At 38.4% G+C, this 27,479-nt stretch overlaps 1 protein-coding gene across 1 annotated transcript; it reads right to left on the reverse strand.

Annotated features, from left to right (window-relative positions):
• Positions 1-21,120: 21,120 nt before the first annotated feature.
• On the reverse strand, positions 21,121-26,754 carry LOC146139989 (lactosylceramide 1,3-N-acetyl-beta-D-glucosaminyltransferase-like). The gene is made up of 3 exons (XM_083392584.1): positions 26,661-26,754; positions 23,025-23,250; positions 21,121-21,740 (listed from the first exon to the last, which is right to left on the reverse strand). The coding sequence occupies exons 1-3, from the start codon at positions 26,752-26,754 to the stop codon at positions 21,161-21,163; spliced, it is 900 nt and encodes a 299-aa protein (XP_083248710.1). The 3' UTR covers positions 21,121-21,160.
• Between the last annotated feature and the right edge of the window lie 725 nt (positions 26,755-27,479).

The raw sequence follows: 27,479 nt of genomic DNA on the forward strand, positions 1-27,479 counted from the left end.
AGTTAGTTATTTTAGAAACTATTAACACTGCGCTGTAAACGTTTCACCGCCTACTACCACAAATGTATGAAATAGTACCGTTGTTTAACAAAGTGTCTAATTGTTTTTTGTGGCTAAATAAACGTTGTTGGTCATATATGACACTTCGCTGATTTTCCTGCCATCATGAAGTTGACTAGGGGCTCTAAGAAAATTTATAAAATAAGACGAATTAAAACTATACACATAAGATTTAAGAATATGATTTTTTCGCGAAGCAGATTTAATTTTATGAAGGACCTTTTTTATAGTTTCGTTTGATATTGTTCGAATTTTTATCCAAATTTTCCACAATAGGTATTCGGTGGAACAACACAGGTGTTGAAAAACACTGCGCACTGAAAGTTAATTTGTTTTGACGGTTTTACCGTGGGATGCACTCGATGAACGATTGGAGAACAAGCACCCTAGCAAACGAGAAAGAGCAAGTTCGCGTTTCGCACTGATTGCGGCAATTAGGACTGCAATTTGCCCTAATTATGTGCAAAAGTTATTAGGATAAACCAATCAAGAATCCCAATAAAAGCGGGAGCTAAACTCCCAAAATACACCCGCGCGTAGCGCCGTCACGATTCGGCGAATTTAGCTTTCAGGCATCGATTGCGACACGCTCCAAAATATATGCACTGGCTCAATAACGGCCTTTCTCTTACAAGCGCTGATGCTTGCATGCTATAGCAAGAGAAATGTATCTCATTCGCCAATCGCATACATTTTCATTCACGTACAAAACACAAACCAGCGCTGCACGTGCACAAAAGTGGGCGTTTCTCTCGTGCAAGGCCACGCCCAGATGGTCGCAGAAGCAGCAACGGCAGAGAGACACTATGCAAGCTTGCGTGTGGAGCGCGCGAGTTTTATTACTGGCTTAACTGCGGTTTTTGCGTTGGCGAGGGCTAATCGCGAATTCGCGAGACCGCGATGATCGGATTTCGCGGAATATTGCCTCGGGGTCAACTGGACAAATGGCAACGGGACAGAACTTACAACGCATTCAGTTTGGGGTTAGCCGGGGGTTAAAAGTTTAATGGTCAGTGTTCGGCCAGTCAACGCGCCTTCTTTTTTTCCTCTGCCCAAAGCACAAGTAAATTGTGTAGCACGCAGTGAAATTCACGTCACTATAGAATTGAACTGGGTCTGTAACAATTTTGCATTGTTAAACCAAACATTGGTTCAATAATAAATAATATTGTAAAGCTATATACAGCAACAAAATTACTTAAAATCTCCCACCCGTCTACAATTTTATAAATGTGTTGTTGACATGGCTGTAGCATTGTAGCAGTTTGTTTGGGAATCGGCCCAAAAACAACAGCAGATTAAACACATTCAGGTGGTATGTAGGTTAAGGTACGTGCATTTAAAATAACAAGCAAATTGCACAAACAAAAACGTACCGAAAAAATACCTTCACGGTCATTGGGTTCACATTTGGTTTTTCACACCTACCGGTTATAGACGCCGAAAAATCAGCACACTTTGCAAAAAAACGCGCCTGCATGATTAAGGTAGTTTTCGCGTTAGTGTTGGACCGTTACTTGTGCTTGCAAAATCAATTTTTCCTGACCACTAACCACGTTTGACGACGTTCTTTCCTAAACATGACGATTTTCACAAATCTTGCCACTGCAAAAATTGAGCCTTTGGAAATATGACGCCGAATAAGTTTCTAAATAAAACATTCGCATTTAAAGGTCTTATCACTTCGTTTAAAGTTCAGGCATATGTCATAACTGGCCATTTCTGGAAATGAGATGCGCAATCTGTTAGCATAACCTTATATCAGTGTGTAAAATGTTGTGCAAGTAAAAACTGCCTTTCGTTAGATTACGGTTGAATTTACCAGTGGAACTCACACAGGGTTTGAAATAATTTAAGCGTGTGGCTTGGTTCTTCCACACATCGACTGGGATAGATAATTGCGAAATTTTGCTAGGAAAGTATGACATTTCGAAATCCAATCAATCCAATTGCAACGCAGGGCGATTTGACGTCAGCCTGATGAAATCGCGATCCAACGATTGCCGGGGGAAGAATTTAATCACACATGGTGACGTCATCTCTGCGGATGGCTGCTTCCGGCGGGCTGGGCACGCGAGGCCTGGCGGAGAACAGCGCCCAACTGCCTCAAAGTGCCTCGTCATTTTTAACCTTATACTAATGAACGGGAGATTGCTGCGCTGGGCGATGTGTGACAGTACACGAAAATGTGGACTAAAAATACGGACAGTGCCATTCAGGACTGTTCTGCAATAAAGTAAACTGACCCACGTTCATTTGCATACAGTGACGCCCTGATTAGATAACAGAGCATCTAATATGGTATATTCTCGTTGAGGCTTACAACGGGAAACCTTTCGTTTTTTGACTCATATTTTACGCTCTGCTACGAGAGGTTCGCGTTTAGGACGTTATTTATAAGGGATTACATCAGTTTGAGTGTTTGTTAGCCACGGTGAGCAATGTATGAGTGTTTGCCGCGACTTTTACATCCGTCGCGTGGCTTTCGGTTTAGTGCTGGTTTCCAGGATATGTATCATCAAAGTAGTCGAATATATGCTAATCGTATAAAAAGTGAAATTCCCATTTTTTCACATTATGCTGTGACACGGTATTTGTCATGGGCCTAAAAACAGAATCTCTATTTATATACGTGTCTTTTTCGACAGAAAAGCGTAGGGCGAGGAGCTTACAAGCAATTACCGGAAATCGTGGATAAAACGAACAACATGAAGATGTCGTTCCGATGTGACCTACAAACAAACGGGTTAAACCTATGAAAAAACGGGCTATTTTTAGTTTCGTTTCGCCTTTTATACCCGAAAGGCAGCCTAATGCCGTTCATCTTTCGCGGCTATTTGTCGCCTTTGTAAAATAAAAGCAAGCTACCGAGTTGCGTACACACAGAGAAATCGGTTGCCGCAACGGTGCACGGACATCTGTCCTGCTCGAAATGGATGACGAATAACTCTATTACACTTCCCGTCGAGTGAAACGTGCCCGAATGACGTTCGCGCTATAATGTCGCTTCGATAAGTGGCTGATAGACTTCGCGGAGTCCCAGCAATCGTCGCTAGCCGGAATTGGGGAGCTCGCGTTGCCATATAACTGACCCCATTGCATCGCAGCGAAGCCCCTGCGCTGCTGTGTGTATTCCTCGCGTGCTAACGGCCCCCGCGGCCGCTGCCCATGCAGCGTAATATCGACTGCGGCCAAAACGATTACGATTTAATTAAGGTCGAAAATAGTCGGCTTACGTGCGATTCGGGTGGGAATCCAGCCAAATGGCATCGGCAGTTATTCGATTTTGAAATGGCGTGAAGCGGCCTGGATGCACGACCGTCTTTCTTTGAGATAGAGCATGCCTCTTTTGAAGACATTTGTACACGGTCGATTTTAACTTTACTCTGGTTGAGTTTTCTTCATGCAATAAATATAAGATTGCCACTAGCGGTGGTTTGCAAGTGCCGCCATAAATCGGAATAAAGATGTGAACATGAAGAAAATGAAACTTCAAACAATAAAATAAGTATAGAAACCTTCATTCGGACGCAATTGCGTGTGGAATATTAGATATTTTATATTATTCGCGTTGCTAAATTACAATAGCATAAATTAGGCCGAGGCAGCACACTGCCAGCGTGAGAAGATTTGTGAGCGGTTCGTCTAAATATAAAATTCTTCAACATGAATGACCTATGTGACACAAGCTGTTTTATGACATTGGATTGGTTTATAGTCAAACGTCAAAACGATATTTGCAAAGCAATTAAAAGAAAATCTTCACAACCAATATCCCTCAAGCTATATGAAGGTTCTGATTCGACTTATTTATAACTTTTGGCGAGTGTGATTTCGTTGCAGCGCCACATAAGGGGAAATTGCAAAGATCAATCGACAAATCGCATGTTTATGCAGAAAAGCCGTTAACTGCGACCTTTAAATATAATTGTGTTCCGCATTTCGAACCTTCTTACTGACGTACTATAAGGCCACTGGGGGTACGGTATTTGTACTTTGGCCACCCATAATTCACCGTTTTTCGGTGAAAAAAAAGACTTGACGAAGAAGGATTCAATCATTCTTATGGGGTTTGAATGAAACGAGATCGTGTCTCATAAATGGCCGATATTTTGAAAAGGTGTCGTTGCCAGTAATGGCATGAGGTTAACAGGCAACGATGAATAAGGCATTAGGGCTTTTGTTGTGCGTGACGAGATCTGACTTATTCTTTTACCGCAAACACAACAGCTTTCTATAAAATCAATCACATCGTGGGTCAAGCTAACACGTTCGTGCATCAACCATTAAACGTAAGACGTACGCGTCGCCGCATATAACCATCTTCGATAAAAATAACGCGCTCAAAAATAAATGAACCTCTGAAAAAAGGGACAAACATCGAATAAACATGCGTTAAAAGTAACAAAACGCGTCCAAATTTACCGTCACGGGATTGCGTCTATTTGCGGTGTACGCTCGCTTGGCGCAAAAACATGATATTGCAGCATGGTTATGACTGGCCCGGATAAGTTTAGCGTTCTATCCGGGGCCAGGAAACACGTTGCGAAGTTTCCACGGAAGCCGAGCAAAAACTGTCGTCACTTTTCGCCGCAATTCGCTTTAGAACCGTGCGTTTTCGCATCTAAACATTTGTATAGGACGCGACTTCCAAATATTTCGTTGAAAGTTGAAAGGAAGTGTGCGCTTTTCTTCTTCGTGTCGTGCAGTTAGCCGCGTCCGCTTCCGTTTTCGCGTTTTTACAATTAAAAATTTATATTCCTAAATACCCGTTATTCTAAAATTGCATCGCGCTGCTATTTAAAGCACAAGACGCTACATTTACGTCGCCTGCGTATTGCGTTCCGTGAAGCTACGCATTTACGAATCGTTACACACAACAATGAACGGTGGAAAACAATTCGGGGCATCTTAGTTTCATAGGCTTAATTATAGAATATTTGTGTCGGTAATAGTGTTATAATAGTAGTAAAAACTTTGATGAACTGACGGAAAACCCAATCATTTTACCAAGTCATGCTTCCGCGAAGCAAGTTATGTGGAATAACATGTTTCCATATTGACTTTATATATTTATTTTTTTCTATCGATATATTTTCGTGGTATATATGACATTTACTATATTGTCCCTATACTCGATGCTAAATAACCTTAAAGCACACGCGACCCAAGCGTGCCTCAATGATTTACTCATTTGACCCTTAAAGAACTTAAGACTGCTATAATGGCCTTATAAACTGCAAGTCATAGGCAGAAACAAATTCATGCATTCATGACATCCATTTAAGGAAACCGTAGCATAAAGTCGTCAATTATAAAATTAAAGTCGTCGATTATATAACTATTGCAAATACGAATATAACTAAACGGTCAATATTTATAGTTTTATTTTCCTAAGTTTGTCGTTAATTTGTTGGTGTTTGTCAAGCGACGAAATTTCATAGTTTTATAAGGTTTTCAAAAGGTTTTAACTTAGCAACAAGCTTTAATAGCAGCGAAACCCCACTTTCGAAACTTAGTATTTGAAAGTTTCCATTCAAACCAAGTACGCTGCTATACGGTCGGTCGACACCGATTTACTAGGACAAGCCAATGCCCGACGCGTGCTCGCGCGTGTTTTCATTGCCGCGGAGCTTTAGAGACGTGTTGGCCGATGTATTTCAAGAAAGCCGCTCACTTGGCGTCCATCTCAACCGTAAGTGAATAACTCTACTCGGGGGAAACCACCAAGGGAAACACCCGCGAGTGCAAGTCCAAACAGGTTTGTTTAGATTTAGAGCGGGCTCGCCAAGGTTTTCCCGTAGTCGCCGGTTACTACGAAATCATAACAAAGTTCTACTGATAATTTGAAACAAGACAAAAACAAATTTATACAAAATCATTTATACACAGAAAAAAAAACAATTGATAATGTTGACGTATTTGATGTTGTTTTGGGCCTAAAAGTTGGTTTAGGTTGGGTGGTAAATTAGTCAAAGAACAGCATTTCTCTTAATGATTTAGAGCTATACAATTTTTACATGATTGAAGTGTGATCACGGAATGTATTGAAAGTAATGGGCTACATTATTACCACTGTAAGATATCGCTGATTGGATAATATTTTTTAGCCAGCCAGAGCCATAGCACGCCAGTCGAAAATTACAGACTCTTGATTTTGACAAAATTTCACAAATCGGGGAACATATTGGCAAATAATAAATATTTCTGCTGCTAAAATTTTACACGTCTATCGCATACAAGCATTTGCGAAGTTTCCTTAAATAGATGTTGTGTCGTTCGATACGTTTTGGCGTAGAATAAAATTTCAATAATATGGAGATCTTGTTTGTGTGTGTGTGAGCGTACAATATAAGTAAGTGATTTCTTTTATAATTGGTCAAAAACTACCCAAAGACTCTTGAAAGAATTTGGTAGTGATTCGAATTTAACTACATCGATCGCGCGTCGGTTATATTTTTACTTGTTTAAGAAGTGTAAAGTAATTTCATTTAGAAAGTGTAAAGTTATCTTGGTGCGTATGCCACCTATGAAGGCAAATACCCGCCCCCACAATTTGCCCTGTCGGTCTTACGGAGCAATGCGTTTGCGTGAGTTAAATAACTCCTTTAGTTGCCGATCACGTTTCAACAACCAGTTTTAGACAGATCCAAAATAACAACATCAGCTTTCGAATTCGAGGAACTCTTTCGCAACCGAGCTGCCTATAGTCGGGTCGACCAATGCGAAAGAGAAATGTGCGAGAATGGCTCGAAAGTTCGCAAACCGTCTATCGCCAGACAGCCGCAGGGAATCGCAGATTTTCACGCGACGCTCGAATGCGCTTCAATGTTGCTAATGGTAGCCCTAGTGCAGGAAGGCGATTTTGGCAACAAACGATTTGCAGCAGCCTTTCGTCGCGAGTGCCAACACAACCTAATCGATTTTGTTTCTTTTGTGCAAGAAATATCGTTTTGGGTGATAAGTTGTAGGCCACGGTCACGTCTCTTTAAAAAATGTCGTGGTGCAGTATACATTAAAAGCGCGTAGACCTTTTGCACACTTGAAACAACTTAAATTTATGTTGATTAATCTGAACATACAAGAAAGCTGCTTCAAGTTATTAGGTTGGAACTTGCAATGGCAAAATTGCAACCAAAAACAGACTCCAGGTCATACATTTTTCTGAGCGTCACTATATAATCTACGTGTGTGAAACACGTACACATTGGAAGATTCGGTATATTCAGACATGCTTGACTAATTGAGCATTAGGTTGTAGCAACGTTTCGTGCTACAAACAGATTAACTTCCTTTGTCCTTTTTTACTTCAGAATGTTGCACCTTGAAACGTTATGTCCCCTACGTTGATTTAGATTTTTAAGTATTGCATAAAGGTGTGCATACCACTTTTCTTTAAACGATCTTGTAAAATTATTTCTAATCTACGTCTTAAAACCAATAAATTTTTTTTACCTTTGGTTAAAAACTGTATATGCGAAATAACTTATTAGCTGAAATAAAGTGACTTATATACAAGCCAACGTGTACGACAACTCGCAAATGCATTTTCAAGAATTTTTAAGCGGACGTTTTACAAATCCTGCTTGTGGTGACAACCGGTTTAGTAGATGTTCGTAAAGAGCCAAGACCGTTGTTGGTTAAATGAGTAATAGTGAATGGTTCAACCGCCAGGGCGTTTGTCTTTTGGCTGCAGCGTACTTTGACGCATTGGGAATTTTTTTTCTCGACAAATCGATACAAGTCACCGAATGACGGAGTAAACATCACTTAAATCACGGCGTTTGTACGGCTGCCAAACCGAGCGAGACACATTATGCAGGGGGTCCTTGCCGTTTGTCCCCCGCGAAAGCAGACGTAAAGGCACTAATCAAATAAGCGACTATGCGTCGAGATCCCAAATTTGCGAATCTTTACACCCGAAATTGCCAAATTAATGAAAAACGCGCTTGCCAAACTTTCCATTATTTTTCCAAGTCAGGCGCGCTAACTAATCTGTGCCTCGCATTTCCACAGCCGATTTTCTAGCGGATGTCTGGACGTTTTTCGTCCGCTGCCAGCAGACAACCGGGCCATTAAACATTGTTTTGCTTGGTCACCGGCTCGCAATCATGCCGATGATGATAAAATGCTCGCAGTTTATGTTGGCAGCTTCGCTTGTAGACTACTTTTGCGCAGTTGCGGCCTGCAGTGATGTCACGTGGCCCCACACAATCTGACCTGATTTAAAAATACCGAAACAAACGCAAAACTAGCCAACGTCAAGCGTGGGCAGCTGATCTGTAATTAGGCTGTCTGATGCCGCAGACAAAGGCTTATCGACCAATCAAAAGATTTGTGGCAAAGTTCAAGGTGATAGGCGAGAAGATGTGTCTTTGACCTTTGTGCGTGGGCAACCGATTCTTTTTGATATTGTCATTTGGGATCACTCATTTTTTAATAAACCTCTAAGAAAAATCAGTTTTTCGGAGAATAGGTCCTCGCACGTGTTTACAACAGACGGACCAACGGATTCATTCACAAATCCGACCGGCAGTCTGTCCCTTGTGCGTTTCGGCACGTTTCTGTCACTATCTGATTCATCTTTGCAGAAAGGAGAATGTAAAGAAACGAAATTCGAACGCTCTCGATTTGGATGTTTTCAAGCTCGCCAACAGACCTACATAAATTAATCCATATTGGCAAACCAGGGCATTTAGAAAATTGATTAGGTGGCTTGTTGTGGACTATACCTGTTGATATACAACGGCTTGCACATTGCACCTGGTACGTTATTGTATAATATCGCGTGAATGAAAACGAAACTGTCCTGTTTTGGATTCGCTAGAAAAGATACCAAACCAAGAGTTTATCAATTGGTTGTTTGGCTTAGTGGTTCTTATTCTTCCGTAAAAGACACCATATTTTTGTTTTTAAACAATATCAGGCCGAGTGACTCTGTTGACTTATACAATTTGTCAACCGTGCCACTTGTTTTTAGTACATTGAAGAATACATTATTGCTCTGTCATTACAAAAAGTTCCATGCCCACCAAAATGATGACAGGTACCACCTGTGGGGCGCACTGGTTTAAATTGTGGGCTGTTTTTTTGCAAAATCTTTTGTACATTTTGTAGTTTTACGTCAAATGGCCGCCATACTACTGTGTTAGAATATGAGCATAACCCCGTCGATTGCTGTAAGCTTTAAAAATAGTCAACATCGGCAACGCAATGTCGAACTAACTCACCAGCGCTTGAACCAGAGTTGCCTTGCAATCATTCAGAGGTCAAACACCAAATCCTATTTAACTTTAAATGAGCGGGTCATTGTAACTGTTTGAGAACGCCGTCATTTGCTAAACGATTCTTTAACGATCAGCGTGCCGCAAATGGCAAAAATGAGGATTATTTGAAAATATTCCAATTTCCAACAGGCGATTTTAAATTTCCCGTGTAATTTCCGTTGCTAACTTTCATTTCAAAAATGCTGATCGACGAGTCACGTGTGTGTTGCCGCTTTTGCGCTGATGTTGCAATTCGACGAGCGGTTTGTCACGATTCAACGCAGCTTAAACGACAATTGCAAATTAAAAACATAATTAAAATAAAAATTTCAAGTATTTTTTTCGCATAAAGTGCGTGAAATTTCGATTAGCGATAAGCCAAGGACTTAGTCATATTGTATGACAGTATATGGCTATAAAAATAATCTCCGGACAACGATTAAACAAGGCAATCAATGGATCTCAAAATCAAAACGACGTGCGAGGTTCAACATATATAACTGAACTAATTGAAACAATGTAGCTCGATAATGAATTTCAAAGCCAAAAAGGTAGATCGACATCTTGATTAAGCCGTTTCGATACGACTTAAACTTATATAACATTAACTGAAGTTCGTATCGAAACTTCTTAATCGAGATGATGTCAATCTACTCGACCTTATTGACTTTGGAATTCTTCATCAAGCTAATTGAAACAAATAAATGAAAAGATATGCCATTTGAACAGGGTTATTCAGCCAGTTGTACTGTATTTAATGGTCGGGCAATAAAGTCATATTCTAATTAGAATAAATTGGGATATTGTTTGAAAATAGTTCTGTAAGATGGGTCTTTTGAGAAGTATCATTATACTGGAAATGGCTTCGTTTATCTCGTAAAGTTAGTGGGGATTTCGAGGAATATATTGCCATATGGAAAATAACAATAAGCAGAAATCTCTCCCGCTTAAACAACGAAAAGGTTAAGTAGGAATATTCCCCGATTATCTTAATCCGGAACAGAGAAATCGTTTATTGAAAGAAAACCCCGTGTTTGTTATTCCCGGGTTAAAAGGTCTGATTTGTTATAGGCTCCGCGCTACCGCCTTATAAGCATAGATGTGTACAAACAAATGCAAAATAAAACACATTCGATTTAGACATTTCACATAATGTTGCTATTCGCGGTTGCGACAATGCAACCAATAATGTGAAACTGTGCTGATCCAACTTGTTATCACTGTAGTAGAAGGTTAGGCGTAAATCTACTTAATACTGGTGGATCATTGCAATATCGATATTTTCACGAGGGCGCAACCCCGATTAGATGTTAAAAACTAGGGGTGGCTAAGTGCATTTAAGCTCGGTTAACTGAAAACACCGGTAAATCCCGTCCGTTGACTTTTTTTCTCTGGGGCTCAAATATCGAATTAAAATTTTCCTCCAACTTACAGGACTTGTGCGACAATCACTGATTGTTAGCTAAAATACTCTCCGTGAGGGTTTATGTTGGTAAAAAATTAGCGGGTTGATAGCATTCTAACATATAAGATTTCAAGCTTTTTAGCTGAAGTTACTCACAAAACCTTGCACAATAAGTAAAGGTTTACTTATACAAAAAGGTTCGACTGCAGACGTTGGATTGCTAGTCGGGCATATTGGGTGATAACAACAAATACATTTGCCAAATATGGTGCACAGACATTTCCTCGAATATTGGTTATTTTTGGACAGTTTCCGACAAGAGTCGTCCTTAATTACTCCCCAACGCCCAATCGCTGTCACGACAAATTACCAGCCGCGTCGACGTTCTCTGCAAGCGCCATTGAAAAAAAGAGCAGTGATATAGAGCTGCACGTGATCTAAGTTGGAATGACAATCCATAATATTGGCTGAGATTTGAAGATTGGACAATGGCGTATTTGCCTGGTCGTGAAAAAGGCAACGGGTTGTGCAGAAATACACGTAGTATGCTAAACGTTGTTGGAACATCGCTGTGACACTATAGCCATTTCCCCCACCGATTAAGCTCCCTAACAGGCACACGCATTAAGAGATTGTTACTAATTCAGATGGAGAAGTTATATAAGCGTGTGACTGTTTGTTTTTCAGTGACAAAAAAGAAACAAAAGACAGCATTTACTCGCGCCTGCAATATGCTTTGCTTCATATTTTCCTAGAAACTGAAGTCTTAATTTCTCGACTGACACTATTTCAACTAAAAGCCAAAACTATAAAAGGGTATTTACTAAACCATATTCGCGTCTGAATTGTTAGTGGAACTCACCCTACAAAATCAAGTAAACTTTTTTGCTGGAGTTTATACACTTTAATAAAAACAAAAAACTAAATATAGACGAATCTATCACTATATATAGAAATATAGTATTAAAATACCGGATGCACCCCCAAGGATTTGTTTGTACACGGCGTACTTGTGCAAGCGATGGATGGTTGTTGAAGTTATTTTTAAACCCTGCAGTGAACACAGCCATTTATATATGGTTTTACTAAAGTGGAATCGGTGCAGTAAAACTCTGACATCTTGTGTTTTACAGCCACACCCCCGTTTCGGTTGCATAACTGTACTACAGTTTCAATCCAAACCTTTGAGCTTGGATCGTAATATAAACTATATTGCTGGTAACCAGAAATAAAAGGTTACTGTGCATTCTGGGGTGATTCGAAATTTTACAGTAGCTATAGTTTGCACGGATTTTATTGATGTACTCTCAACCCCGTCATCAAAATATTTGAATGTTAGGTGTCTAGTCTAGACAATTGTGCGAATATTTCAGCCAATCTGATCTACAGCAGTGAAACAACACAAGCGGTAAAACAAGTCGTAGGACATATTGTGCGCAGAAGTAAATTAGCTTCAACCATATACAATGCGGGCTATGTTTCGAGCATTGTTTGGACTTTCAACTTAGCAAATCGATTAATACAACTCTAAAAATTGCAATGCGTTAAAATCGGTACAACAGGAAAGCTTTCCCGCAAAACAATCAATAGACTTTTCTTTCTTGATTCGAAAGGACATTCCACGGAAATCGCACTGACCAATCCATCCTAAACCATATCCAGATAGGTTTAATTAAAAAAGGAGTACAAAACGAATAATTACGTTATTAAAATATGAACAAATGACAAAACAAATTTGGCAGTCAATCTGTTATTGACCTAAACAAAATGATGCATTACAGCGCTGTTTCGTAATCCAAATCAAATCACTCGATTGCGTGAGCTTTGCTTTTCCAATCGACTGCGATCGGCGACATCCGGCCTTAAAACAACTTCTCGGGATTTTCCGCGCTGTGACGAAACGACACGATGACATCATCAACTCGAGTATTCGCGTCAATGTTTGGACACAAACATTGTTTCGGTTTTGAAATTGCTCGCAGAAAAAGATTCCCGATGCGGGACAACGGCGGGTGCATTCATTGTTCGACATGAAACCACTCGGAAGTGATGGGTCGTTGAGCAAACGTATTTGACCGCTCGGTGATTTCATTCGTCCTTAAAAGCGTCGATAAACAGCGAGGGCAGCTAGGCCACGTGATTCGCTGCACGGCCCGCCAGCGATCCCGTCGTCCCTACACGTGACTTGCTTTTCTCCTCTGAACTAAATGGCGGAATGGCGCTTGGATACACCGCGTGTTGATAACGTAGCCGTGGCTACTGCGGCATGTTAAGTGAGTCGATGCGTCGACATTGTTAAGAGCCTGGTATGTGATTCATCATTCGTAGCGTAGCAGGTTAATGCCAGATCTTTGCCAAGAGCCCCTGGTTCTCTTCCGCAACGGCCGCTGTCAGTTTGCGAAAAAGCCTGTTTAGATGGCTGTGTTTGTTTTGCGGGCCCGTACGTAGTGCAACGGGAAAAATGCATAAACACATGTAGCGTGACCAATGACACCCCAACATACCTTTGACGTCAGAACGCGGATGCACCTGAAAGCACAAAAACAACAAGCAAACAGGTGCTAACAAGAAACGGCAACGGCAAATGTTGCGTCACCTTGCATTAAACCCTTTAATTAGCACTTAAAACCGTTATAGCAATTAGCACTTAGCAGTTCCTAAGCATTTTTAAAGAACTCGATCGAAGACCCCCTGTAGCCATTCCTTTTTTTGTGATTTAACGGACCCATTATGACGTTCAATAAGATGGATTCACTTTGCTCTCGCTTTAGCTTATTTTTTACTTTTGGGTTTAGTTTGTAGAACAAAAATACATATATTTTGGCAGACTTGGGGAAAATTCTTTGCTGACAGCACTTCCACTGATCCAGAGAATAATAAACCGTCATTCTGGACTCGTAAGCTCCGTTAACTTGCCAATCCGTTACTGGGTACTATATTTACGACACTAACACAACTTGTGTCACATGTTGGTGACACACTTACATATCGGATATCGGTATTATACATATCGGATATCGGTGTTACTTTCCCATGAAAATGGACCGAAATTCCGATAATATCCAGGATTTCGCACGGCCGTGTGATTCCGGGAGGCCACGTGTTTTCTTGTTTCGTAAACAGGGACCTGATATTTTTATTTTGCGTTTTCGCGCCTCTTTGACACTGCGCATAAAGCGCGAACTCGTACAGGAGGGCTATTAGTCATAATATCGGGTTGCCGAATATCACCTGAAATAGGACAAGAAACGACAAAACGTTCGTGAACTATCACGACTTGACCTGCAAAGTTTTTTAGCTCGAAAGCGCGGTATTATTTTTTTTTTAAGTCTTGTTCGTAGAATTATTTATTGCGCAATCGCGTACATTTATCTCATAAGAACAGTTACTGTTGATTAAAGGCTTTGTAGCCAAGCATGGTGGTGCGTCCCTGACAATCGACGTGGTTAGGTTTTTACCCAGATTTTAAGAATTTGTGCGATCGAAAACTGGCATTTGATGTAAGGTTTATTATAGCAGAATATATTTTCTTATGTTCATAAACTTTATGATTTACAGAAAAACATCGTTAGATTTTAGCAGTAAAACAACTGAATATACATTTTTGCCAAACATACCCCTAAAACCGAGTATTGCTCATCCAACAGTTGTATTATAAACAATCGACGTTTCGACGTTCATTATTATGTTTTAGGGCGTATTTACCTAAAACATAATCATTAAAAAATATCACTCTTATACATTTTTTACATCCCAAAACCAGACATTTTAGGCAAACCGTGGTTGTTACCATTAACGTGATTAGCCTATTGGTTTGACTATAAAGCTCAGTGATATTTTCCATTTTTATGCAAAAAATCAGAAGAATTGAAGAATTAGTTATCATGGATTAATTATTGTTATTGGTTCAACATTGATTTTACAATATCTTTGGTTTTCAAATATGTACTTTTTTCTAGTAAAAACTCCGTTTCGATGTCTCATCGATAAATCATCCTGAACACTTAAGTATTTAAAAAATCGTAGAAATACATTCAAAAGTTTTAGGTGAAAATCAATTAGTTTTTTTTCTTTTCTATAATTTTTTCTGCATTTCTAAAAGAATTGTGTTGATTCCTCAGCTATCCGAGTAACACAGGTGACGTAAGTTTTAAATATATATAAAAATTTAGGTCAAAATATAGCGTGGGAATTTTAGCCTCAGGCAATCTTCACGTCCATTATCATGTTTTGGCTGGACTTTTTGTGTGCACGAACAAATCGAAACTTTTTATTTTTTATACGAGATATAAATACCTAAGAGCAGTCACGTTAGAAAAGCGTTAAGAAGTGTTACATTTTTCAAAAGTCTTTGAGGTTAAAAATAGTACGCTTTTACCTATAGTGTGCCTAAAGAGTAATTTTTTATGCTTCTTCAAAAAGGTCTCGACCAGGTCTTAATCTAATGTTAACATTCCTCTGTAAACATAACTGTAACGTAGATAGAACTTCCTTTAAACACAACAAGTAGCCCAAAGTCAGGGATAATTTTTTTACTAGAAATATATTTATGTACTGGAAAATCGCTCAACTAGTCCAATTTGATTACGGTCTTTTGGTAAAAAAAAATTTAGTATCAGATTTTTCAAAAATATCCCCTTCAAATATTGTAAAAAATGAAAGTGTCCAATGCCTTAATGTATTTAAACTTAATTTGTCTTAAAAACTAGTCAAGAGGTGACCCATTCGTTTGGTTAAATCGTATTTAGTAAAACATTTTTTCACTTTTCTATTTGTAAAGTGCCTTACTAGAACTAATTTAAAACTTTGTTCAAACATATAATTACATTAAAGTCAAAATAAAGAGTTGACCTGGTTTATATGGGTCGTTTAAAAAAAACTTATTTATCCAAGGCGTTTTGCTATAATTGGTTACCTAAACTTCGGTCTATCAACAAAAGGGCACGTTTCATAAATAATATAAGAAAAATGATTTGATAAACCACAGGCTAAAAATTTTACCAGCTTTGACTGCACGCAAAAATTCATAAAACTATTTATCGGTATTTTGCCGGAGGGTTTAAATCTTAGCAGGCACCAAAATTCTCATTGGCTCTTGGCAACAATGTTGGTCAGTAAACAATCCGGCAACAATAGCATGTTGTGCGCAAAACATCTTTAGCTATTTTCATGACGACTATAAGCATTGTAACTTTCCCACAACGGCAGTTTTCTTACATGATTTAAAATCTAAATCAATCGTCCGAAAATCAAAAATCCCAATCGACCGTATCTAGCAGCGATGTCAACAAAAAAAAATGATGCATTTTGAGAAAAAGATTTTAGATTCGCTGAACCAATAAATTTTGTTAATCGTTAAAACAAGTTTGAACATTGCCAACATTGAGTTTTATAGTTTGTGATTAAAACATCTTCGCTAATTGTCCAATTTTAAAAGCGACAAGTCGATGACCTTTGAGAAAGAAATTCACTTTCCCTCTTAGACTTAAAAAATATTTTTACTCAATTTGGGATTTGTTTTGCTGTGATGGCAATAAATGAAAAAAATATACTTTTAAGTGCTAAATAAATCAATACCATTGCTTGGTTGCTTTATCACTTGTTAGTCAGCACGGCGTTTATTTTGTGTTAACAACGATGGAAATACACCGTCTCCACCACTGTTGTCTTAGGAAATATGTGCCCTATGCTAACAACTGGTTCACTCACTTATCCATTGTTGGCGGTTAACTTATTGTTAATACGGGTATAATTAGATCTACACTAGGCAAGTTAGCCAGGAACCTGTTCTGCATTTTTTAGGAAGAGGTTCGCGCTAATCGGTTCGAACCAGTTTAAACCGATTGAATCCCATCATTTGTGGTGACCCCTTATTAACGGTTAGATTTTAACTTTTCTTCGCTGCCAAACAGTTAGGAGTCTAAAGTACAGTGCCCAATTTAATTTGCACTTTTTCAATTCTTATATTTAAATGCAAATCAAGATGTGTCAAAATTAAATTTACGCCCGACCGATAGACTTGCATGATGTTTTCAAACGATTCTAATGTAGGCTACATAAACCGGTTTACCGTTAAGGCTGTTTACTGGAAACACCTTTCGAACAGAATTTTACCGCGTTTACTTATGCGCTAAACCGACCGGAAAGTAAACACGAGATGATTCAAACCGTCCAAAGTCACTGTTTATTTAAATTAAAATACTGTGTGTTGCTGTTGCGGCAATTTCCCTGGATACTGGGAATTGGTCAAAGAGGCCACAGAAAATTTCCACCAATGGCACTTGGATTTGTATTTCGAGGAAATACCTTGCTAAAGGAAAAACAACTCCTAAATTACATTTGTGAAAGGAAAACAACAGCAAACGAAAGGTATTGGTCAGCAGATGATGGGAATATGTGTTTTGCGATCTTGAGCAGACTCCCGCCCCTAAAACGTGGTCTAGTTTTAACGTTGCGTTTCGGTCTGCTGTGAATAAATTTGCATTTAAATTGTCCTCGTTTGTAGTTTTTGTCGGTTTTAGGCATTTCTCGACCAAATTTGGAATGTTTTAGCGGAAACGGAACGTAATACAAACAACATAACGTTTTACTTAAATTGACAATAAGGGACCGAAAAAAGGAGATATTAAACGTCATTTGTTAACAAGTAACGCTTTAAGGGAAAAAGTCTTTGAAAGGACCGCAGTTCCTGTCAAACTCACATGCGTTATTAAAAAAATTCTTGAACATTCGAAAAAAACGTTTTCTAAGACGTTTCCGAAACGCGATTGACGTTAACCGCCAGCCAGTGTTTACTCCGACTATATACGCCCTGTCCAAGAAACAGAAAGCACATTTCGGGTTACCTGTGCGTCAATGTATTAGAAATATTGATCTTGGTATGTTTGCTGAATACACAGCGTTAGTGACAAGACGAGAGAGTTTATCACAACCTTGATAGCCGAACACCGGTGGAAACCGAATACTGATTACGTGCGCCAACGCCTGACGTGTGTTACGACAAAGCGCGTGAAACAACGCGACGTGATAAAAAGCGGCGCATCGATTAAATTGATAGCTTTGTTTCGTTTACCTTATGCCAAACGGAATGCAATATACAACACTGTCCACTTCGTAAGCATTTCACTTACTTCCTAATTTCGTCAAATGTCATTTCGCATTGTTTTTTTTTTTAATTTATCTTGATTTTACAGAAATTTAGTGTGAGACACACGTTTAAAATGGATGAAAAATTAACATTTGGAATTAGTCAATTCGGAACGTTTTTCAAACCAAACTTTAACACTCTAATTCTGTTCATAGATGTTTTGTAAAGTTTGTTTCCCGCTTTGTTCTTTATCAGGTTGTTTAGGGTAACCGTTAAAGTATATCGTAGCAAAGTTGAAACACGACATGTACAAAATAAAAATCCCAGTCGTGATTTGATGGGTACAGTCAGGGTTACCATCTGTTTAGAACAAAAAACAAGCTCGCTGATCGGTGATTACGTAGCATAGTTTGCCTCCAGTAATTATTATTAAATGCAAGCTTTTACGTAATTTTTGTGAGCGAGATTCTTCGGTAAAAACTTTTAAACTGTCCAAGTTGTGCTCAGTAATTATATTATCAAGATAAATAGTTAAAAACACTCTGATAGAAATAAAATTAAGATATATTAAGCTCAAAACCCCAAAATAAACTTGATTGTCAGAAGCACCGTAGCCGTAGTATTATCTAAGATGTTGCACTAAAACACAATTCTGGAAAATACCGTTAGTACAGAATTGGTATTCGTGGGTATAATAATGTTTATCAATATATACGAAATATATGCAAAGCTACAGAGCCTTACATTTTGCATTGTATTTTTATCTTAACGGCAATGTTACGTGGCTAATAAGTTGTATATACTGCGTTTTACTTTTGGACCTACAATTGCATAACGCAGTGCTTTTCAAACTTTAAAATTTCCATCCGCACTTTTTTATTTCGGAAATTTGCATTCGCACGAAACAAGCATAAGAAGTTTGCAACCTTTAGTTTTAATTGTGAAATACCAATGAAAGGGTTTGTGTATCAAAACCGTGTGTCTAATAAGCCTTGACCGATATAAAATAGATAGCTTAAGCTGCAATGAACCACAACGAGACCATATTACTGTACCTGTAACGCATAAATGGCCGCACCAGCTTATTTGATTACTGTATAACACATAATACACATTTATCCGCACGACGTTAGTCGTCCGCATTACAATTTTTTTATCCGCACAAGTGCGTATTCATCCAACGGGTTGAAAAGCACTGACATAACGTATTAATAATATTAGTATATGTCAAGTTTAGGGTTGTATTTGGATTCAAACAGTTGTAACATGGGTTTATTTCGCAAGGCGGGTTTATTCGTTAAGTAAACGCGTATATATTACTAAAAGTATCGTGGATTTACTGCGGGCACATAATTAACCGGAGCTATTTTTATTTTAATGTGAAACGTGGACTTAACATGCTACTAACAATAGCCGTTCGGTTTTAATTCAGGATTTCGAAATATTTGTTTCGGCAGTGTACTGAGAACAAACGTATTAAAATAGGTGGATAATATAGGACGCAGCTCTGGGTATTTCTCATGGTATGAATAATATGTCATGCAAAAGCCGTTTGCTATATACGTGAGTGTCAGCGTACTTTCCAAGTGTCGATAATAATTGACCGAAACATATCGATCCGTTCGACATATCTCTTTATAATCACACCAGAAAAGAACTCATAAGAACAATACGTGTTAATCACGACGCAATTCCTCCAACAAAACAACGTTATTCATTAACGAGGCAAAGATCTGCGGCCAAGGCGACGAAAACAAAATGGCAGAGTGGTCTAACAGCGCCAGGTGATATAAGCTGGTAAATTTATCTCCCGAAGCATTGAAATAGTGGCGCTGCGTTATAGCGTGCTTATTTAAAAAATTTACCGCCGCGGGAAACAGAATGAATCAATCGGTGAAGTTCAAAAACTTATTTCCAGCGTAAAAAGGCAACCACGAAAAACGATTTAATCACCGGTACGCGCAAGAGTTTGCGGTTTCTGTTTGGCACGAACGAAACCTTTAACTGCACTTCATAATCTGCAGGCAGCCAGGAAACACAACGTTGCACACAATTCTTCCCCGATGAAATCTCTTTGTAGTTATTAGGCATGTGTCGCTGCAAAATATAGGCGTGGAGTGTTCCCAGATAATATAAACTAAACTAACCGGGTTAAGACAAGAACTATAGGCGAAGAAATGCGAATCACACATTTAACTTAATTATGTGTTTTGGTATACTTACTTACAGGTCCCTCGGTCGTCCATGTTGGTTATATTTTTTTGTTGGCAATTTATGTCGGAAAATTATTTCAACAGAATTGAATAATTTTTTATGGTTGAAATATGCTGCGAAGAATCATGAATTTAATTGTCGCAACTTTACTGGTCTGAACTTTATGATATACAGCTGACCATCACCACCACGCGACCAAAAAAAAGTATCGACTCTCTTACAAAAAGGGGAACGTTACTAGAAAAAACGTTTAGGATATTTGAAGCATGTTATATTTAATGTTTCCTTGTTTCTTGGTCACATACTTAAATCTAGAAAATCTTTTTCAAGCAGTTTGAGAAAGATGCCTTGTTCACAAATGGCGAACCACGCTAAAAAAAAATAACACAGCTAAAATTTATTTCAAAATTCTAGTTTCGGAAAAATAAAAACTTTTTATTTTCAAATGCTTTATGTACAGCCAAGATGTGGAGTCGGTTTAAAACAAACCGTGTCGGACACCGGTCATTAGAAGATGAATCCCACTCCCAGCGATTCGTGGCCCACCACTTTATCTAAATTTGGACACAAACATTTTCTATGAAAATTGAACCTAAAAACAGCATCTCCAACACAGCAGCTAAAACCCATTGTTAGGAGACAATGACCTTTCTTGTTAAATAATTATTGTTTTTCAAAACAAAGCGCATAATATTTACACTATTACATGGATGGCCCACAGTTTGGGAACCACTGACCTAAACTAAGGCACATTAGCTGAATCCGTCATGTCCAGACTCGACTCCTCATCCCTGCTCTACAAATATTGTGCACTCCGATAATAAAATACGGCGGCGAAAAATATATAAAACATTTTTCGTAAAACGTGTTGTTATAGCTTTTTTAACTAGGTTTTCGCTGTCCTTTGTTTGTCTTTAAAATAATACTGTAAATTATTTTTTTTAATTGGAATTTAAACTTTTAAACGTTGAAGGTTTGCTTAATAAGTGTCTGCATTGATTGGATATATATGTATTTATTTTATTTTATTAAAGGTGTTTACTCAATTAAATTATAGTAATCACTTATTGTAGTCATTTTGTACTTTTAGCAAACCAGCGGTACAAATTTTGCTAGATACACGTAGGTTTATTCCGGACGCTTTTGTGACCAGAAACACGTCGTTTTGTTCGTCAGTTCTTTCAGCATCGTTGTAACTTCGTCGGACATGAAGTCTCGAATGTTCTTCGACTTCTTGCCAGAGTAACCGCTCGTGTGCGTCGCCACATGGCCTTCGGGCTTGATAACCATTTGGGCTGGCATTCCCATGTGCTCGCGCAGCACTCCGGTAACCCAGACGTCGTCCATCGGCAACGGTTTGTACCCTTTGGAAATGACCCACAACTGGTTGATGACGCTAACCGACGTGGTGTACATGGCCCCTAGGCACGAGCGCGGCCACACTTGCCACCGGTAGTCTTTTTCCGACACGAAGTACTTGCTGTTTACGTTTCTTTCCGGCGTGAATGGTTGCACGATTCTGTACATGCACAGAAGCGGGAACTCGGGCCACTTCTTCTCGGCGGCGGCCTTTAGAAAGTACGTCAAAATCTTGTGCATTTCAGCCAGGTTGATGAGCACATCGTCGTCGGCCGTCGTGTAGAAGTCGTCGGGTAACAGGTTTTCAGCCGCCCACTGCATTCCCGCCAATGTCTTGGAGACAATGTTCCTGCACACGGCGAATCAATGTTCACACAGTATTCTCAAAACAATGGAAAAGAGATTTACCTAACTAAAATCGAGCAAAGCCCCCCTCACTTACTTGCATTGGTTATATTTTCCCCAAGCCAAATCAGAAAACATTGTAGAAAAGTCTAAAAATATTAGATCCGGATGTATCGGCGGTGATCCGATATTAAATTTGTGCCATCTCAGTCATAGTATAGGAATAAAAAAGAACGATGTTTCGTTGGAAGTAAATTTATCAACCAAACACTCAGTTAACGATTGAGACCAAAATTTTTTTTAGCTTAATCTGTAAAAAAGCCATTTTACCAATTATTCAAAATATCGGACGTTTCTACCCACGTGTTCGCAAGAAATGGTTGCAAAAATAGTTCAAGAAGCTGCAACAAAGGTATTGAGAAGGAGACAAATACATTTTCTTTCAATTTTAAATAGATAGCAGTTGCATTAGGACTCCAGCCATAAGACCGAAAAAAGAACAACATCGACGTCGGAAATAAAACACAATTCGGAATTATACCAAAATAGAACTAATACCTATAATAGTCTTAAACCGTCTAAATCGGTTCTAAACCCGTTGGAATAAGACATAAATGGCCACTTAGGTTTTTTTACCTAACCCCAAACCCCAACATCACCAAGTCCCCTAATAGTTTCAACCCATTTTCTAATCCCTCCCATTACCCACCAACAGCCCAAACAGGGCCAAAAATCCGGTGACAAAACAATCTAGGGAGTCCAATTGCGTCGACACCAAAACGGCCGATGCCAATGGCCCCGATCGTCCCATACCCCCTCCGGTCCTCCCTACACTTTTAGGCGCCATTTAGGATTTATTCCGATTGAGACGGTTAAGTTCTTATTCTGTCGTGGATATAATTGGACATTTGACTTCATTGTTTCGTTGTTCTTAATACTATGGTTTTATAATTTTTTTGCTTCAGGAATATAGTGATGCTTTTTAGGTCTTATTGTGTGTTCACATATAAAAGTTTTGCATCACTTTTAATAAGCACATGAAAGACAAAACATTTATTAGAAAAAAAGATATAATTATCCTGTAACAATTAAAGCGTGAAACTTTAGTTTCCTCTTTTATACAGTTTTAGTATCGTGTGCCTTATTTACATTGATGATGGAGGTGTGGGTAACTGCCACAACTTTCAAAAGGGAAAATAAATTAATGACATAACTTAGATGTAAAACGTTTGTGTGACTTATCATAACTTTGTTTTCTATAGAAGAAATGTGGAATCAACATTACCACCTGTAAGTATCCGGTCCATCGTATTGTAAAATATCTTCATATCTTCGTGTTTCCTCGGCCAGAAGCATTCCGTTTTTTGCACTATTCGGCTTTCCAACGACGAACAACGTCTTAAGGAGGCCGTCTTCTAAGTAGCTCAGAGACCCCCACGCCCGGCGAATAAACTCTCGCCTGTGAAAGTTGCCGACGCTGGATTTCACGAAAATCACCATTCGCCATTTGATGTCTGCAGGCGGAAGTATTTATTTAAAAATTGATATATGAATGAAAGGGCCTGTGTTGTCAAAGATTCTAGGTCAGGGGCCGGCAACCTACGGCCCGCGTGTGAAAATCATCCGGCCGAGAGCTCATTTTCAAAGGATACACGGTCATGCGTCATATTTTTTTAAATATTTTAACCTTACGAATAATTTGGTGTCAATTTTTCTTTTGAAGGAATCTTCTCATACCAAAGGGCATTGCGCATAAAAAAACTGGTGGAAGCTATTCCTAGAATGGAACTCTCTAAAATGAAAGTTTTTTTTACAACCTAATCTGTATACTCTTTTCTCGGATGAATAACTAATATGTACATATTTAGTTTTGTGAGTGCGCAATGCGTTTCACAATTTAAACCAAACAAACGCATTTTTTTTCGCGCTTCGAGAGTTGCTACCTTTTTGTTTTAAATTAGACTTATTTTAATTGCATAAACATTTAGGTCCGAACCTTATTACGAGCGCTTAATAGCCACATGTTTCTATAACAAAATTGTTAGTGGAAATTTAATACGGCCCGCCAAAAACTTGCTATGTTTGGTTTGGCTAGGTTAAACTAACCCTAATGACAGTATTCTATTTGAATAAGGAACTGACGATATAGGCGAAATATATAATCCTTTAAAAAATGTCTGTTCCTATTTTTACTCACCTTTTTAATTTTTTGCTAAAAATGCATTCACACAACTATACAGTTGGTAAATAACATAGTCTCCAACTTTAGAAATTAAAACCAAACTTTATAGCTGATCGTTAACAATGTATTGAGAACCAGCGAATAATAACCACTGTTTTAAGTCAAATATTATAAATTTTCGAGAGTAAAACAAGTTATGTTTTAGCTTTATAAAGGTGTACGTCTACTGAGAAAGATATATCTGTACCTTTGTTAGTTAAACAAGATGCGTTCCCAATTTTATCAAACCCTAGCGACGGCTCAATAAGATATACCGCAATGTTTGACGTCGGGCTGGTGGCTTTCACATTTATGTTTGACAAACCCGTCGTTGTGAACATTGCTGCCTGACACAGCGGGGACTTCCAAACCTGTCTCACCCTTGATGAATTTCTGTAAACAAAGGGATAATATATGCGTTGCGTTAGCCACGATGCTTAGGTAACTCGAAAAGTGTGCTTTATGGCCTGGTAAGGTGACCAATATACGCCTAAAAACAGTATTGTAAAGAAGTCCTCAAAAATAAAAAGCTTTAGCCCCAGACAAGTCTTTTGTGAAATAACTGACGTCTAAGTACAGTTTTTCAAACAAATAACCAGTCATGTCCCAGTTTAAGTCATCAGTTGCCCAAGCCAAGTTTTAGTCAGTCATCACTGGTCAACACAAAATTGCCGGCTATGACTTAAAAAACTGATTGAGAGTAACTTTGGGGCGCTGATGTCAAATATGTAATTATTTTTTGTCTATCACGTCAGGATTTTAAAATAAGTCACATCCTCTAAAAAGAAAAATTAAACTTTTTGGTCTAAAAATGTAAACACATTTTCCATCCTACTAGACAACTATACCTATAGTTGATGACATATCTGTAAGTTGATGAGCGAATAGGTCTATTCACAAATACAATGTATGTATTTAAGTTAAAATAACACTCAAATGAAAGACGGAAACACTAAATCAGTCACAAAAATTCACAGACGAACAAAATTTATTTTCAATGATTTTTTGTTGTTTATGATGCTTTTTAAATATATCTTTTCAAACTCCAGCAATAGTCTGCCATCATGTGACAAGCCTGCTACCCTTGGTAGCGCTCTTCCATTGTTTTTAAATGTCCCGGTGACAACTTTTTTCCTGCTCCTCGACAACGCTGCCAAAGTTTTCGGGAAGTAATGCTCACATTGCAGCCAATAGCTTAAAAGCTGGAGAGAAACTCTTGTAACAGATCTTTGTAATGGTCAGTTTTCTTGTATCCAATAAGTTTGTAATAACTTTAACAAAAGCTTTCGAAACTCTAGCTTCCTTTGAAGACATAGATGACACTAAATTTAAGTCTTTTAGTAAATGTCGAATTTGAGGCCAATTGAATATTCCAGCTTTTAGTTTTTCTTAAGTTGACCCATGAACCTTTAAGCAGACACATTTAAAGCATTCGCGATGAAAATTGAGCTTTAACATATTTCTTCATGATCCCAAGTTTGTTATGCCAAGGCGGAAAAATAATCTTTTCTGCTGTCACCAGTAGTTCATGGATGATATGCGGTAAAACTATTTGTGTCAAGTGCAATGTTGCTGCTTGAATCCCAGTAGCAAAAGAAAATCCAAGTAGCAAAAAAAGCAGGAATACTTCGTGTATCCAGATTGTTGCCGAAGTAAAAATGTCACCATTTTCAAGTCGACACAGATTTGCCAACCATATTGCTCATATTTTATTTTGTTCAAAGTATGCTTAATGTTTTCAATTTTTATTTTTTATTTTAGACTTAGAGTAACTGAGTGCCCAATAGGAAGGGAGCCAAATCGGTTGCCATTTTGAAGTAACGCATACTGCGTTTTTGAGCTGTCTATGAAACTGTGCTTTTAGCTGTCGATAAAAGCCTCAATTCCTCAGAATGGTATCATTGCAATAAACCAATACATCGTATGAAATAAAGTATCATAAAAGCGTTTATTCTTTCTTTCTGTAAAATGTTACGCTGGCCTCAAGACGTTTTTCTGGTAAGCAACAATTCTGCAGACAGTTGAGAGAAATCCCGATCTCATGATACGAGCTGAATAAACAACCAAGTTGCCTGAAGCTTGAAAGTCTACATTTTCGTGTTCGTCTTGTGATAAATCTGACTAGGAGGTTGTGAATCAATTTGTGGCAGATGGATAAAAATAGGAAATGAAACTTGGTCACTATGAGCAATAGGTAAGGTAGCCTACCATAGGTATTTTGAATAGTAGCTGCGTCCTTTCCCTTCGATCCAACATCTTCAATTCGAATGCAAGAAACCGTGTGACCTTATGCCAGTAAAATGCTAACTTAGTTGGAATGAATGGTAGGCTACGCACGTGCGAAAATCTGTCAAGATTGCATTACAATTTGAAGTTGAACAGTTCCAAAGTGTGTCCTGTTTTCCAAATTGTTTAGGGAGTCTCTTTTTCGGCTTTGGTATGAAAACTGAAAACCATTGGTTTGAAAACTCTAAACCCTAATAGTTGACTTTGTTAAAACTTCATTCTTGAAAATGACTTTTGGTATTTGGACGTAACATTCTTTTAAAACAGTTCAAAATAGCAAGCAAATATCTTAAATTTTCACCTGGATAATTGCCTTTGGCCAAAATACCTGCCTTGGTGTACAATCTTTTGTGTTAATTCTACTTATTAAACATTTCTTAAATATACTAAAAAAAATCTGGTAACACCGCGTCAAACCTGACATTGCATTCTGGTTGCGGAGCATAGCGCTGATGCGCTTTTCTTTCTTGTTGTTAAATGTGAAAGTGTAATTGGTCAAGGGGTACTTCATTAAGAACGCAATTAAAAACTAGCCTGGATCAATTGAATAAAAGACGCATCCGTACACCAGAATTATTTTGAACCGTTGTCTTTTGTACATTTGCAAACCATAAAAACAGCGAATTTTGTTTTTCGATTTCTTGTATATATTATTGTTATTCGGTCCACGTATAAAAAACGTTAGGATTCGCTATATAGCGTCCCCAACTAAAATACGTTTGATATGCATATGTCAAGGTCACGGTCAAACTGTGTTGAACACACAACATTTAAACTGTTTTATCATTTTTACACAGAATTGTTAAACTTACCGAGAGCGTTAGCTCTGTAAAGCAAAATTTTTTAACAAGTGTAGGCTGAAAAAAGTCGGTTATTCACTTTACTGCACCGGTATAATACATGATTGAACATTTTCTTGTTTAATGTAAACAAACGAAACGTTTGCTTACTTGTTAGCATGGAGTATCCATCCGATGGTAAAAAGCATTGACATAACCGCCGTGAAAGCGATAAGCATTTTTTTGGGCCTATACATGGTTATTCAGATCCAAATTTAACTTGGCGTTATAAACAACATTCCTATAATTTCCATGTTCTGCAAAAAAATACCAACATGCAGAAGGTTTAACTCAGGGTTTCTCAACCGTGGCCCACGGCCCCCCTGGGGGGCCACGGAGCGGTCATTGGGGGGCCACAGGCATAACTCTCTAGCTAAACATTACGAAAACCAAAGTG

Source organism: Ascidiella aspersa, chromosome 6 (genome assembly GCF_963924565.1).
Source record: "Ascidiella aspersa chromosome 6, kaAscAspe10.2, whole genome shotgun sequence".
NCBI lineage: Eukaryota > Metazoa > Chordata > Ascidiacea > Phlebobranchia > Ascidiidae > Ascidiella > Ascidiella aspersa.